The 15,342-nt window shown below is 48.8% G+C and overlaps 1 protein-coding gene across 1 annotated transcript; it reads left to right on the top strand.

Annotated features, from left to right (window-relative positions):
* The first annotated feature begins 2,249 nt into the window (after positions 1-2,249).
* Positions 2,250-4,206, top strand: FZD10 (frizzled class receptor 10). Its single transcript, XM_063315345.1, has one exon. The coding sequence runs from the start codon at positions 2,318-2,320 to the stop codon at positions 4,076-4,078; it is 1,761 nt and encodes a 586-aa protein (XP_063171415.1). The 5' UTR covers positions 2,250-2,317; the 3' UTR covers positions 4,079-4,206.
* The last annotated feature ends 11,136 nt before the right edge of the window (positions 4,207-15,342 follow it).

The raw sequence follows: 15,342 nt of genomic DNA, 5'->3' as shown, positions 1-15,342 counted from the left end.
CCTTGGGGATTCATAGAGACATCGGCCCTCCACACAGGCCCAACTGCGAAGGAAGAAGTCAACCAAGGTTAACATTAACATGATTTCAGCCCTTTGGGGTCGAGAAATAGCCACCACAAGGATTCCAGGAACACTACGTTATTGGTGTAGGACAGTGTTTCTCAACCTCAGCAACTTTAAGAAGTGTGGACTTCAACTCCCAGCATGGCTGGCAGGGGAATTCTGGGAGTTGAAGTCCACACATCTTAAAGTTGTTGAGGTTGAGAAACACTGGTGTAGGTTATGATATCAGAATCTTGAAAGCCTGTTCAAGCCTTCACCGCCCCCTTCTGAAGGACAGCAAGTCCAAGTGGGGCTGTTCTGAGCCCGCTCCTCACATTTTCTCCTTTTCCAGGACTGAGGATCCATTTTAGCTCACCCACCTCCTTCTCCAGGCCACAGCTACGTTCCTCTCTGCAAGGTGTGCAAATGCAACTGAGAGAATTTCTTTGATTTGTGCAAATGCACCCTTAAGTTAAATCTCCCTAGTATCATACTAGGAGTTTTAGCCTGTGGTAAGATCCAGAACTGAAGTCTCACCCCTGGACCCTCTCGAGGAGTTCCCCATGAGCTGTATTTCAGAATCTCTGTGCTGCAAGTCCATCATTCCCAGCCAGTGCATTTGGCCATATCTGAAATTACGAAGGGTCAGGGAGGGACACATAGGAAATTGTCCTCCTTGGAAAGAAAGGTGGGATGATGATGATGATGATGATGATGATGATGATGATGGCGGCTAGCATGGCGGAACAATTGAAGCAGATCAAGGAGATCCAGAGGGAGGCTCGCCGAGTGGTGAGGGCCAGATGGGGGTCACTGTGGGGATAACCCCGGAGAAGCATTTCAAGCCCCTGGAAGACAGTTAAGTTACAACTCCCACGTATAAATAAATAAACACCATTATGACGGGTCGGCGAGACCCTTCCCTCCTCTTTTGCTTCTTCTTTACAAAAACGCTTGCTTCCCCGCCCCCCCCCCACTTGCAAGGATAAGGGGAGGAAAGAAAGAGAAAGTTGAGAGAGTCTTAAAGAGGGCGGAAGGACGGGAGGGGGAAAAGAGAGAGGCTTTGGGAACGCGCGCCGATCAAGGGCTCCTCTCTTTTTTTTTTTGTTCTCAGCCCCTACCCCGCCCCCCACCCGGCTTCCTTTCTTCGGCTCCGAGGCGCCCCGTAGGTGCCGGCGAAAAAAGGAACGGCCGGCTTCGTCCCCCTTTTCTCATGCAAAGCGAGGGGCGCAAAGGAGGCGGACGGGAGGCCGAGGGAGGGAGGGAGGGAGGGAGGGGGCGGCCGGCCCTGTGCGCGTGCGCGGGCCTGCATCACGGTCTGCTGCTGCTGCTGCTGCTGCTGCTGCTGCTGCTCCCGCCCCCTGACCCCCCCACTCCCCACTTCAGCAGCTGCAAACCCCAGGACTTACTTTTCCGAAAGCGGGCGCTTTGGAGAGGGCGCTGCGCTTTTACGCGCGCCTTTCCACCCAGCGCTCCGCCGCGTCCCGCCGGAGGAACAAGGGGAAGGAGGCGGCCCTCGCCCTCCCTCCGGCTGGCCGCCCGGTCCTCGGCTGTCTTTGCCCTCCCTCTCTCCACCCAGCCCGGCCGAGCCCTCCTCTCCCGCCGAGGGGGCGGAGACGGAAAGCCGGCGGAGCGCCGGACCTCAGGGGCAGAAGACCCGCAGGAGCAGCCGGAGAGGGCGCCCGCCGCCCGCACGGCGAAGGAGGGAGCTGGCCAGCGAGCCCGGCCGGTGGGCAGCGGATGCACCCGATCTCCCCTGGAGCTGCAGCAGAAGGCGGACCGGGGCAATTCGCGCGGAGCTTCCCGGCTGCCGGCGACCGAGAACGGCGCGGAGGGGTCTGTACACGCACCCCGGCATGCTGACCTCCCGGGCCGGCTCCCCGCCGCTGTAAGTCCCCCCGCGCGCATGGAGTGCGTCGAGGCGCGCGCGTCCGGTTTCCTCCCTGCCCGGCCGGGCTTGCGGACTGAACCCGGGCAGCGGAGCGGGGAGAGCGCGGGCTGCTTTCCGCTTCTCTGGATGCCGCGCTCTTGGAGGGAGTGAGAGGAGTTTTCAAAGCTTTTTTTTTTTTGCTGGGCGGGCGGGCTAGAGGGCCAAGGGATTGCCATGCTGCCAGATTGGACCCGGACCGCTCTCCTTCGGAAGGGGGCTTCGGGGGAAGCGTGAGGGGCCGGGGCGCCGATGACCTGAACCCCCGTTGGCCTCCCTCCACTCTTCTGTTCTCTCCCCCCTTAGAAGCACTCGGAGGCCCCGCGGAGTGGTGGGGTAGCTTCCAGCATGGGCTCCAGGCGGAGATGCTCCGGACCAACCCTGGGCGTGGTCCTGCACCTGGTCTGCTCCTGCTTGGGAATCAGCTCCATCGACACCGACCGGCCGGGGGAGGGCCGGTGCCAGCCCATCGAGATCCCCATGTGCAAAGACATCGGCTACAACATGACCCGCATGCCCAACCTGATGGGCCACGAGGAGCAGCAGGATGCGGCAATCCAGCTGCACGAGTTTGCCCCTCTGGTGGAGTACGGCTGCCACGGGCACCTGAAGTTTTTCCTCTGCTCCCTCTACGCCCCCATGTGCACCGAGCAGGTGTCCACCCCCATCCCGGCCTGCCGGGTGATGTGCGAGCAGGCTCGGCTGAAGTGCTCGCCCATTATGGAGCAGTTCAACTTCCGGTGGCCCGACTCCCTGGACTGCAGCAAGCTGCCCAACAAGAACGACCCCAATTATTTGTGCATGGAGGCCCCCAATAACGGCTCCGAGGAGCCACCCCGGGGCTCCAGCATGCTACCTCCCATGTTCCGGCCCCAGAGGCCCCACAGCTCAGGCCACGACCTGCCCCAGCCGAAGGACGGGCTGGGCCGGCTATCCTGCGAGAACCCGGGCAAGTTCCACCACGTGGAGAAGAGCAGTTCCTGTGCTCCGCTCTGCACCCCCGGGGTGGACGTCTACTGGAGCCGCGAGGACAAGCAGTTTGCCGTCATCTGGATGGCGGTCTGGTCCATCCTCTGCTTCTTCTCCAGCGCCTTCACCGTCCTCACCTTCCTGATTGACCCCCAGCGCTTCAAATACCCCGAGAGGCCCATCATCTTCTTGTCTATGTGCTACTGTGTCTATTCATTGGGGTACATCATCCGCCTCTTCTCCGGCGCGGAGAACATTGCCTGCAATCGGGACGGCGGCCAACTCTACGTCATCCAAGAAGGCTTGGAGAGCACCGGGTGTACCTTAGTTTTCCTGATCCTCTATTATTTTGGCATGGCCAGCTCCTTGTGGTGGGTGATCCTGACCCTGACGTGGTTCCTGGCCGCTGGGAAGAAGTGGGGCCACGAGGCCATCGAAGCCAACAGCAGCTACTTCCACTTGGCTGCTTGGGCTATCCCGGCCATCAAGACCATCATGATCCTGGTGATGCGCCGGGTCGCAGGGGACGAGCTGACGGGAGTATGCTACGTGGGCAGCATGGATGTCAACGCGCTGACCGGCTTCGTGCTGGTCCCCCTGGCTTGCTATCTCATTGTCGGGACCTCCTTCATCCTTTCGGGCTTTGTGGCCCTCTTCCACATCAGGAGGGTAATGAAGACTGGGGGGGAGAACACCGACAAACTGGAGAAGCTCATGGTGAGGATCGGCGTGTTCTCCGTCTTGTACACTGTGCCGGCGACGTGCGTCATCGCCTGCTACTTTTACGAAAGGCTCAACATGGGCTACTGGAAGGTTTTGGCCACGCAGCAAAAGTGCAGGGTGAACAATCACACGAAGCATCTGGACTGCGCCATGAGCAACTCTGTTCCAGCTGTGGAGATCTTTATGGTCAAAGTCTTTATGTTACTAGTTGTGGGGATAACCAGTGGCGTCTGGATTTGGACCTCCAAGACGCTGCAGTCCTGGCAAAGTGTTTGCAGCCGGGGGATCAAGAACAGGACTCGGAGAAAACCAGCCAGCATGGTGGCAAGTGGAGGGCTTTATAAAAAACCCCAACCTTTGCCTACAGTGCATCATGCAAAGTACGAGTCAGCTTTACAACCCCCGACCTGTGTGTGACCACCATGGGTCGTAAGGGTCATAATAATATTAATCACAAGACTTGGAAAGAAACTGGAAGAGATTCCCAAGCGCTCACTACAGCACTGTGAACTAAAGAAGGGTTTTTTTTAAAATGCTTTTAAAACTTCTTTGGTCAGACCAAACAGCAAATTAAGAATGGAGAGTTGAAATCTTAAAAATTCAAGGTCAGGAGACGGGGAAGAAAGAATTAGTGCCTCAGTTATTAACACACACACACACACACACACACACACCTCTTTCTTTCTTTGATTGCTCAGTGGTTCCTAAGCCTGTTGATTGTTTTGTCAGCCTTCTGTGGATTAAAAGCTGGGTGATATGACTTGTAAATATTGAAAATTGATCTGCTTTAGGTTTTCTAACCAGTTAGACATCAGTATTTGAAGAGTTTTTTTCTTTTTTTAAGAAAAGAGAAAACTTGAAAGAGAATGTCAGAGTTTGCCTTCACCCTGAACATCTCTTTTTGAAAACAGATCCAATTCTAAACCTTAAAAAAGCCTTTTACCATGCAATGCAGTCTCTTGAAATGGTCTTCCCCACTAAAAATAATGTGCCATGCGGTTTTGCCCTCCTTGTTTTCACCTGCACACCTTCCCCCAGACCTACACTCTCTGCTATGCCTTGAAACAAGTATTTTGCCAGACATAAAAGCAACAGAAGGGAATCTTTAACAAAAGAACAGAGGGGTTCTAGTCCCTAGGAACCCTTCAGAGTTACACTTTGTGGCTTTTTAATGGAAATTGGACACTGTTGGAGGGGGAAGGTGGGAGGGAGGGCGAGCCGCTGAAAAGGATCGAAAGGAGCTTATTGACTCTTTCCATTGTTAAATAGATTCTGTCCATTGAATAGATCAAGAAACACTCCGCGCTCCCTCCACCCCCATCCCAGAAGGGAAGCTGGTGCACAAAAGTGTATATGGGTGTGTGCATATTGTGTATCATATCTAGCTTTCTCTGTAATATACAGCTATTTTCATGCCCTATTTTATTAAGACATAATGAGTAAGAAATAATAATAATAATAATAATTAAAAAAAGACTTTTAGTTTGATAAAGTAAAAGTGTCCTTAGCATTCTATCCTGGGTGGGGGCGGTGGAAAATGTGGTGGGTGTTTTTGGTGATCAGGTGAATGCCAGGGCCAGATTAGCATCGTTTTCTTTAACCGAGGACATGCCGCTGCGGTTGAGCTGCCCAGGGTTGTGCTGTGTAAGATGGGCAGCTACACAAATCTTTCAAATGAATGAAGACATGCATGAGAAGAGCTGGGTGTGTGCATTGGTGAGAAAGGGGGAAGATGGGATAAAGACAGTTGCGGGCGATGTGTGTCTAAATACTACATTTGGCAACTAAAAGAGCCAAACAGTCTGGTGCAGTGGTTAAAGCAGGGACTTTCAAACCCTGTTCTGGGGCTGGCCAGGAAGTTGAAGTGCGGAAAGGAGGTTCAAAGAGAAAACCTCTCCCCCCACCATCAAAACTACCAATTGCTCCCTTTTTAAAAAAAAAAATCTGTTCAGTCGTGTCCAATTCTCAGAGACTGCCTGGACAAGTCCCTGCAGTTTTCTTGGCAAGGTTTTTCAGAAGGGGTTTGCCATTGCCTCCTTCCTAGGGCTGAGAGAAAGTGGCTGGCCCAAGGTCACTCAGCTGGCTTTGTGTCCAAGGCAGGACTAGAACTCACAGCCTCCCGGTTTCTAGCCTGAGGCCTTCACCATCACACCAAACTGGCTCTCGTTGCCATAGATAAATAAAAATTCAAGAATTTGTCTTCAGGACTCAAGTAGGTTTAGCTGTCTTTATTGATCAGTTTTGATTGATTATGGGTCATCTAGCTGTTGTCGACTCTTAGCCACCACATAGATAGCAGCCTTTATGCAATGCCCTTAACCAGGTTTGGGGAAGGTCTAGCAAATACATTCACAGTTTGCTAAACTTAACTAAGTTTAAGCCTGGACTGGCTTTCTGGGCCTCTGGTTTTGTGCATTGAGTGTGTCCCATTTGTTTCATCAAGGGGCAACTGTGAATCTGGATTGCATGGTGCCCCATGCCCAGACAACTAAAAAGTATAGTTTGCACTATGGAGCAGAATTACACTCACTGCTGTGTTGCCTGGAGAACAAGAAATAAAAAATGAAGTGTTGCTGTCAAATTGTACACAGGGAGATAATAGCAAGGCTTGTTTGTCTTAAGGAACTGTTTTCAACTGGTCAAAACATGTAAATTATTGCAAATAACTATTTTGGGAACATCGCTGCTAAACTTCCAGTAGATTGAGGGCAGAAATGTAAACACTGATTGTCTAAAACATTGTTTGTCCTCAGTAGGGCCCTTTGGTGATTTTAAGAGCATTTGGTCCACACACACACACACACACACAAAGAGGCTGAAATTCCAGTCCTCAAATTTCTGCTTGTGAGACTTAATTTTCTAGGTGGAACCTCCAGCTGCAGAAGCAATCTACCTGTGGGGAGTTTATTGTCTTGGGCATTTCAGAGGCATCTGACTGCACTGAGGAACCAAGAGATGTTACTTTTGTTAGAGAAGTTTAGCTTTGAGGTTGGGTGGTAAAAAAAAAAAAACCCTAAGTGCTGGGCGTGGATGGGAGACCACTACGAAATCCCAATGTAATCTAGGAAATAACAAAAAAATAATCCAGAAGACAGTGGCAGACCACATCCATGCCCCATAAAGAATAATGCATGGGTTTGACCAGGAAACAAAATGAGAAATTGGATCTGATTCAAAAGATACTTGGTTTTAGGATTTGGCATATGGTATGATGCCAGATGGTCTGGTCTAAGAGAGAGGAAAAAATGGTTGACAAGGGGAGGATCAGTTTGAAAAAAACTTGAGTTGGACAGATAAAGGGATGGATTCCCAACCCCCCCCCCCAAAAAAAGTGGGGGAGAGCAATGCTCTTAACCAGCTCTGTTTTTAAGGCGGTGAAGTTTTTGTTCTGCTTTTTTGACAGACTGGCAATTTATTTTCTGGGCAAAGCAGGGTAGATGACAAATGAGGCACTTCTTCCAAAGGTGGCTGAAGGCCAGTGGTGGGTCTGCAGCCTTGGGTGACCCCCCACCCACCCACCCACCCGCCCTGAAGGGAAACCCACACCTGTTTCTGCCTCCCCTCCAAGATGTTTGCATCTTGGAGAACTGAGGATTGCCATTACTCATTTTGAAAGGGCTTTTGAAAAAAATACAAACAGTGTGGAGGTGAGCAATGCATGGATCCACAGTTCCTCTTCTGGAATAGGGTCCTGCACTGCATTGAGGTTCCTCAGTATAGTTTGTGTTTGCAGTTCCCTCCCTCCCTGCACCCAGAGTGGTAAACTTGTAATGAATGAATGAATGAATGAATGAATAAGAAAGAAAGAGAAAGAAAAAAGAAAGAGAAAGAAGAAGAAAGAAAGAGAGAGAGAGAAAGGAGTCAGTCTCAACAAGGACTGAGTTAATTTCATTTGCATCACAAAAAAGGTCCTTAGATTTCAGAACAAGGCAAGGGCTTTTGAAATGCACAATCCTCTCTGTTGTCAATGGGAGAGGAAGGAGGAACTGAGAGCAGGGAACACACACACACACACACACACACACACGGAATGGGGGAAGCTGGGGACAATAGTGGGTCTCAGCATGTGTTCAGAGTCTACCTCAGTACTTTTTCAACTTTGGACAGCTGCTGCTTCTTTTTTTTCTTTCTCCCTGATCAAATCATAGCAAAAACAAGACATTCTTAAACGTGGGGGGGGGGGGGGAGGAAATCTATATGAGAAGCTGGAGAAGGACCAGGGCCTGAAGGAGGAACTAGAGAAGATGCGGAATGTGAAGGCCAAAGTGGTCCCAGCAGTGGTAGGGGCACTTGAGGCTGAGACTCCCAAGCTGGGAGAGTGGCTCCAACAGATCCCAGGAGCAGCATCAGAGCTCTCTGTCCAGAAGAGTGCAGGGCTAGGAACAGCTCAGATCCTGCGCAGAACCCTCAAACTCCCAGGCCTCTGGAGGAGGCCCCGAGGTTGAAGATGACACACACCACCCATAGGGGTGAGAAGGGAATTTTTATATATAAGCAGTGGTAGCAATGATGGGAAACCCTGGACCAGGCACTCACGCAGAGAGGCACGCCGCCATGGCAACCTCCTTGTTGGGTCTCTGCCCCTGAACAGCCTGAAGGCAGCTGCCTATGAAATGTGCTGTCTCCTCAGGAGTAGCCAGAACAAGACAGGGAATCATCCAGAGATGCAACAGGGCTCCCCTTCTTTAGATTAGAACACAGGGACGGGGAACTATTGAACTCGTTGGGATACGAGAAGGGTTGACTCTGAGCGATGGAATGATTTGGTCCCTTCTTTCTCGCCTGCTATAGGGGAATCCAGCAGTCAGTAATCACAGCCATCCCAGGGAGCTGGGAAGAGGAGATCCTTCCAAGCAGATACAGCCAGAGATACTGTGGCTTGTGCGTGGAGCCAGGACAGACTGGGAGTGGAAACTGAATTAGCTTGACTGGTCAGGAGGGCGACTCAAGGCTCTTGTACAAGCGGCTCCCCCTGATTGTGCTACTGCACAGATTGAGCCTTAAAGGAAGTAATGGGGTCATGCGTGGAACCTCGCAGGATCTGGTGAGCTGCGAACAAGGGATCTTGCAAAACCCACTGAGTCACTGCTGGGACTGGCTGCGAAAAGTTGGAATTAAAAGGGATAACATCTCCTTCTAGTCAAAGCTGGATGTCCGGAGACTTTGTGGACACCGCCATGCGGTTTTCTCAGCATCCGTTCCCGGCTGTTTTTTTCTTTTCTTTTTTTCAAATTCCCTGTTGGGATTTCCTGCTGGTCTCCCATCCAAGTATCATCCAGGTCTACACCCTGGCTGGCTGTTTGAGAAAGCTAAGGTGGACCAGCAGCTTCTCCTTGACTAGGCCCTGAGCCGAGTAGTAGATTCCAAATAGTCAAGCAAGCAACCATTTAAAAAATTGCCCGAAGCAGGACTGGCCGCCACCCAGCATATATTATTTGCAACGGCCCAAATGGGGTGCTGAGTTTTTGTTACATTTCCTCTTGTTCATCAGTCTCTGCTGCCAATGGATAAAGGCTCATAGGGTAGGAGGAAACATGAGTCCTGAAAGCAACATTTATTCATTTTATTTACTTAGGCTCATTGGCCGTTTCAATCACGATTGACTCTAAGCAGTTGAAGTCACACATCTTGAAGCTGCCAAGGTTGAGAAACACTGGTCTCCATTGTTGTCTTTTCTCAAAAAAATTTTCTACTCCTCAAGTCCAGCCTATAGTTTAGGGATCTCCCGGTGGTCCTCCATCCAAGTACTAACCAGCTCTGACCACGACCAGCTCGCTGAAAAAGCAAAGGTGGGCTAGCAAATGCTTCTAGCTAGCTAGTCCCGGGGTTGAAGAGGAGGGGGACCGCCAAGTATTCAGAGACGCAATTTCAGAGAAACATCTGGAGGCGGAGCCTTTACCCAGCATATCTCTGCATCTCCACACATTTCCTCATTCATCAAATGCAACAGCCAGTGGAAAAGAGGCTAAATCAGATGCCACGGGTTGCAGGGTGATGGGCTTTGACAGCAACTTGCTGATCATGCCACGCATTGCTCAAGGCTCTTGTGAAACACCGAGACTGTGGGGCACGCAGCGAACCCTCGTTGCTTTACATCCCACCCCTTTGTCTTCCCCTTGGTCCTCGTCTTCCTCCTCCTCCTCCTCCTGGGGAAATGCTTAGCACAGCCAGGAGACTTCAGGAGAGGGCAGAAGAGTAGAAGCATCTGACTCAAAACGAGGTTGCAGACACCACCCACCCGACTGCAGGAAACCCTTTGAAGGCACAGCTGGAAGCAGGAAAAGAAAATAGCCTCCGCTTTGGAACTGGTGTGTTTACCCAACAAAGCTTCCTTCTCAGGCCTCTCTTTGCTTGGACCCTCTTCTCCCACCCCACCCCCCAATCCCCACCATCATAATCCTGCAGCTGGATTCATGGGGGAAATTAAATCAGCCAGGCTTGGTTAGGGGTGAGCAAGTCCCCGCTCCATTGTCACCGTGCTACAGTGAGTAAGTACGGACAATGCAGGAGGGAGTCGGAAGGTGGAAGAGAAACTGAGATGGCACTGAAGTGAATTGAAGGGGGGGGTTGGGGTGCTTTGGCTGGGGAGGGATCACAGAGTCCCCCCTCCCCAAGATGCATGGGTGTAATAATCTTGGAAGGAAGAAGAAAACCAGATATCCTTCCTGGAGGCACAGCTTTAGGATTAGCGTCTTGCATCCACACCGCCGGTGGTTTAAACACTCTGGTTTGGCGTGGTGTACAAACTCAGTCACCAATGAATAATTCGCCACGTCACGGGGAGCAAACCATGGCTTAGCATTCTTGTCTAGTTGTAGTTTTGATGGTGGCCCAGAGAGGTGGCAGCACCTAGCTAATCATAGGGGATCCCCAAAAGTTTGGAGCTGGTTCGTACGTGGATGGGAACCCTAGCAGAAAACCCAGAGCTGGAGGCTAGGAAATTGAAGACAAAATCCTAGATACTGATCCCAAGAAAATGGCATGGAAGTGTCCTTCAGTCAACTCGATCTTCAGTTGATCAGGACCAACCTGGCACTAAGGAATCTTAAAGTTCACAAAGCTAGGCTTTGTGGTCTAGTGGTTAAGGTGCTGGGCTAGTAAGCATGAGTCAGTGAGTTCTAGTCCAGCCTTAGGCACGAAAGCTGGTGGGTTGACCATGGGCCAGTCCCTCTCTCTCAGCCCAACCCACCTCACAGGGTTGCTGTTGTGGGGAAAACAGGAGGAGGAAGGAGTATTAGGTATGTTCACTGCCTTGAGTTATTTATAAAAATGATAAAGGTGGGATAAAAATTAATTAAATAAATAAATAATCCAGAAAGACTGGTGCTCATTCCTTACTGGTAGCTCACATCCCTTGAGACTGGCTGGTACATTGTCACTTTCTTGCTTAACTACAAAGAGAACCTTCCTTCCTTCCTTCCTTCCTTCCTTCCTTCCTTCCTTTCCTTCCTTCCTTCCTTCCTTCCTTCCTTCCTTCCTTCCTTCCTTCCTTCCATTTTTCTCAGGCAACTAAGAGTAACCCCACATAATAGCTTCTTGCTATTCTTTCACAAGGCAGCTGGAGAACTGGAAATGGGGCTGGTGGTGGTGAGAAAAAGGGATGTTGTTTGCATTTGTTTAAGGTGTGTTTCCCCTCCGCCCCAACCTATAGGAAGTATCTAACTGAGCAGGATTGGTTCTGTTCAAAGCTCTCAAGTTAAACAGGTGAGTGGAAGAATAGCACTGCATTACCTTTCCAGGATCATTAAAATAGGAGGTAAAGAAATACATCCATTCGATTTGCTTTACATAATGACAGGGGTAAGAAACCCAGAATGTGATACAGAAGTAGTAAAATACTTGCAATGTACAATAAGGACAGGTTAACACAACACACTCAACACTTGCAAATTAAACTGCTCTGGTTTGCAAATCATGGCTCAGTGCAGAGTTGATTCCAACCACTGGTTGATAACTGATCATGGCTTTGCAACCACAGTTGTTTCGAAGTGGGTTCACAAGTGGCCACTACAGTAAAGATGCCATTTAGTTCCCCTTGGGTCCTGGGAACTTCATGGCCCATCACATCCATGAAGGTATTTTCGGCAGTGTTATGGAAGTGTTTGGCCCAGCCTTCTTCTGAGATGTGTTTTCAACTTCCCAATCTAGCCTCAGCTCCAAGATTTCCTATGGTCTTTCTTATGTTGCTCAGTTGCGTCCATCAAACAAAATTAAAATGCCTTCAATTTGAGCACAACTCCTGGTGACCCGTAGAGCTACATCTGCAGAGTTATCTTGACCACTTGATTTCCATTTGCCTTTTTCTGAGCTTTTTCAGGGTCAGCCGAGCAAAGCTAGATGCCACCATGATCCTCCCAAGTGCTATGGAATATAGAATTCTGTGATCTGTTCAAAATGGGGTGACCCTATGATTTATTTTACAAGAGACAGCCCTGATGTAGAGGCAATGGCCTTTAATCTGAACTTTTCAACCACTCATTGAGTCCTAGGTAGATGTTCCCAAGTTGGTCTTCAGCATTCATAAGGTCTAAAAACTTGCCGCTTCTAAATCAAAGCAAATGAGAGCATCAAGAGTCTCCCGGGATGACAGTTAGGTCTTCAATCATGTCCCATTCGCTTCCTTTCACAATATCAAAGAGATTTCCTCTTTTTTGTCTACCGTGCACAAAACTCACCTCTCCTGTTTTGGTATCTGCTGCTCACTTCACATCTCACTAGGCCGATGCACGCCCATCGCTGAGTTCCTCAGGGCAACCTATCTTTCAAGAAAGCACGCCGTGCTTTGTTGAAAATGCAAGATGTTTCAGCGTGCTTTTTCAACGTTGCTACCGCTTTGATTATTTTTTTTAAAGAAAAAACATTTTCAAAGTGAAAACAGAACTTTTACAACTTAAAGGGAAGAAGAACAGCAGGGACACCTTTTCTCTGCATGTATCATTTGAGAACCCATCCCCAGATGTTGCTATTCATTCCCTCCCCATCTGGCATCTGCTTTTTTCTTTCTCTCTCTTCTCTCTCTCTGTATGTCTGCATGGAAATGCCTTTCCCATCTAAAGCTGAAGTCTTCCAAGAAGTCAGGTTCAGGGGAGGTTTTTTTGGGGGGAGGGGGGGAGTGGCTCCTTTAAATCCTGTTCTGTAGCTCCTCTTCGTACCCGCGTCTTGTTTCCTCCACCACCACCACCACTCTTGAAGCAGGATGAAGCCGACCGCTTCCAAACACTCTAAGCCGGGGACAGCCATTTTCACCAGCCTTCAGCTCAGCTTTTTTCCATAGGTCAAAGCCCTGAATACGAATAGACTAATTTCTTTCCCCTGCCAACACTTTGCCCAGATAGGACACCAAACTCAAATCAAAACTTTGCTGTTTCTACAGCTCCATTTTCCAAAGTTCATCGTATTTGCAGAAAATATACTAAAAGCAGAGCCACCTTTAGAAGATGGAATATATAGATACAGATATAGATATAGATATAGATATAGATATAGATATAGATATAGATATAGATATAGATATATAGATATATTCCCCCTCTCCCCAAACACACAGAAACTTTTTTCAATCTTTATGAAGGGTCAGATCCATATTCCAGGATTGCATAGAAAACCCTAAACTGCCTGCCCCATGATAGATTTCCCACCTACCCTGCTCCTTATGACTATAAAAGTAGGTTTAAAAGTGGATAAGCAGCAATTGGTGAACTACAGCTAGTCCTCACCTAACGACCACAACTGAGACCAGAATTTTGGTTGCTAAGCAAAGTGGTCATTAAGCAAATCTGACCTGATCTTACGAACTTTTTTGCGCCATGGTTAAGTGAATCACTGTGGGAATTAAGCGAGCCATGTGGTCATTAAGCGAATTGCGTGGTTCCCCATTGCTTTTGCTTGCCGGAAGCCTGCTGGGAAGGTCGAAAATGGCAATCACGTGACCGTGGGAAGCTGCGACGGTCGTAAATGAGAACTGGTTGCCAAATGCCCAAATTGCGATCACATGACTACGGGGATGCTGCGACAGTCGTAAGTGTGAGGACCGGTCGGAAGTCAGTTTTTTCAGCACCGTTGTAAGTCCAAATCATCACTAAACAAATGGTTGTTAAGCGAGGACTACCCGTAGGATTCACAGCTTTTCCAAATGGGGTATTTTTCCCATCAAGTCTGTCTTCCTGTAAAAAGCCAACCAACGATCTCATAATCAGTGATGAAAGCTTTGAAAACAGGTCACATTTATGCAAACATTATACCATGAAGATGTTGCCACCTGCCTGCCTAGAAAAGTTAGGGAAGAATGGTGGACAAAGTTTAGAATAAAAAGGGGGGAAAAATTCTCACTTCTTACCTGCACATCATCTTGATTCAAGAAGTTTCATGCTTGGGGAAACTGGGTTTTATTCACTTTTGAAATTGTTTACCCTTTCTTCTCCCTTCCAATCACTCTAAAATGATGTTTCACAGCCTCTTAATTGATCAGGAATCAGTAGGAAAAATACATTTTTGTACCAGTTTAATCCATTTAGTAGTAATGCAAATATAGATATATATTAGGGCACTGAAACCCTTCAGGTCCCATGAAGAGTGGTTGAAAAGAATATTATCCGCTGACAATTTCTGCCTAAAATAGGTTATGTTGCAGGGCAAAGGGGTCTGGGAAGACATAAAAATATTTCCACTGAACAAAATTCTACAGACAGAAAAATTATACCGAACCCCGGCAATATGCTTCATCTCTGTATCCTTTGGGAGAAAACTCTAAGGATATCTTTTTAGAACTGTCAAAACTCACAAGTCCGTAATAAATTATTCTTTTTCATTATTCAACTTATTAAGGAGGCTGTTTGGTATAATAGCAGAAAAATTCTGTTTTAATTTCCACTGTATAACACAAGCTCTGGTTTTGGATCTGCCACAGACCAGTTATCAAGAATTGTAGAACGTGGCTAGCCTTCAGCCCCCAAACTCCAAAGTTAATTTTAAAAGAGGAACACAGAAGTAGTTTCACTGCCGAGCCATTGAAACTTCAGGCTGAGTCTGTAGTTGAATATGAATGTAAACAGCAAATCATGGTTTGCCACGGCAAGAACTAGCTGCAACAAACTGGGAACTTAGGTGTTTCTCCTCTCTCCCCATCCTGCTGCATGAGGATTAGAAACATGGATAATCATGGTTTGCACAAACCACAGCTTGCCCTCAATCCCAAAGCTCTAAGATGAGAAATGACCACAACAGGGAGCATCTTGGATCCAACTCACACCAAATAAACTGTGGAGACACAGAAGTTGAGAAGTTCGTATCTTTTGTTGTTTATTCGTTTAGTCGCTTCCGACTCTTCGTGACTTCATGGACCAGCCCACGCCAGAGCTTCCTGCCGGTCAACACCCCCAGCTCCCCCAGGGACAAGTCCGTCCCCTCTAGAATGTCATCCATCCACCTTGCCCTCGGTCGGCCCCTCTTCCTTTTGCCTTCCACTCTCCCCAGCATCAGCATCTTCTCCAGGGTGTCCTGTCTTCTCATTATGTGGCCAAAGTACTTCAGTTTTGCCTTTAATATCATTCCCTCAAGTGAGCAGTCTGGCTTGATTTCCTGGAGGATGGACTGGTTGGATCTTCTTGCAGTCCCAGGCACTCTCAGAATTTTCCTCCAACACCACAGTTCAAAAGCATCGATCTTCCTTCGCTCAGCCTTCC

The sequence above is a fragment of the Candoia aspera genome, chromosome 15 (genome assembly GCF_035149785.1).
Source record: "Candoia aspera isolate rCanAsp1 chromosome 15, rCanAsp1.hap2, whole genome shotgun sequence".
In the NCBI taxonomy this organism is placed as follows: Eukaryota; Metazoa; Chordata; class Lepidosauria; order Squamata; family Boidae; genus Candoia; species Candoia aspera.
Note: the sequence above shows the minus strand (reverse complement) of the source record. Positions and strands in the feature narration are given on the sequence as shown.

Coding starts and splice junctions, on each gene's coding strand:
- FZD10 (XM_063315345.1), top strand. CDS start 2,318: ATGGGCTCCAGGCGGAGATGCTCCGGACCAACCCTGGGCGTGGTCCTG.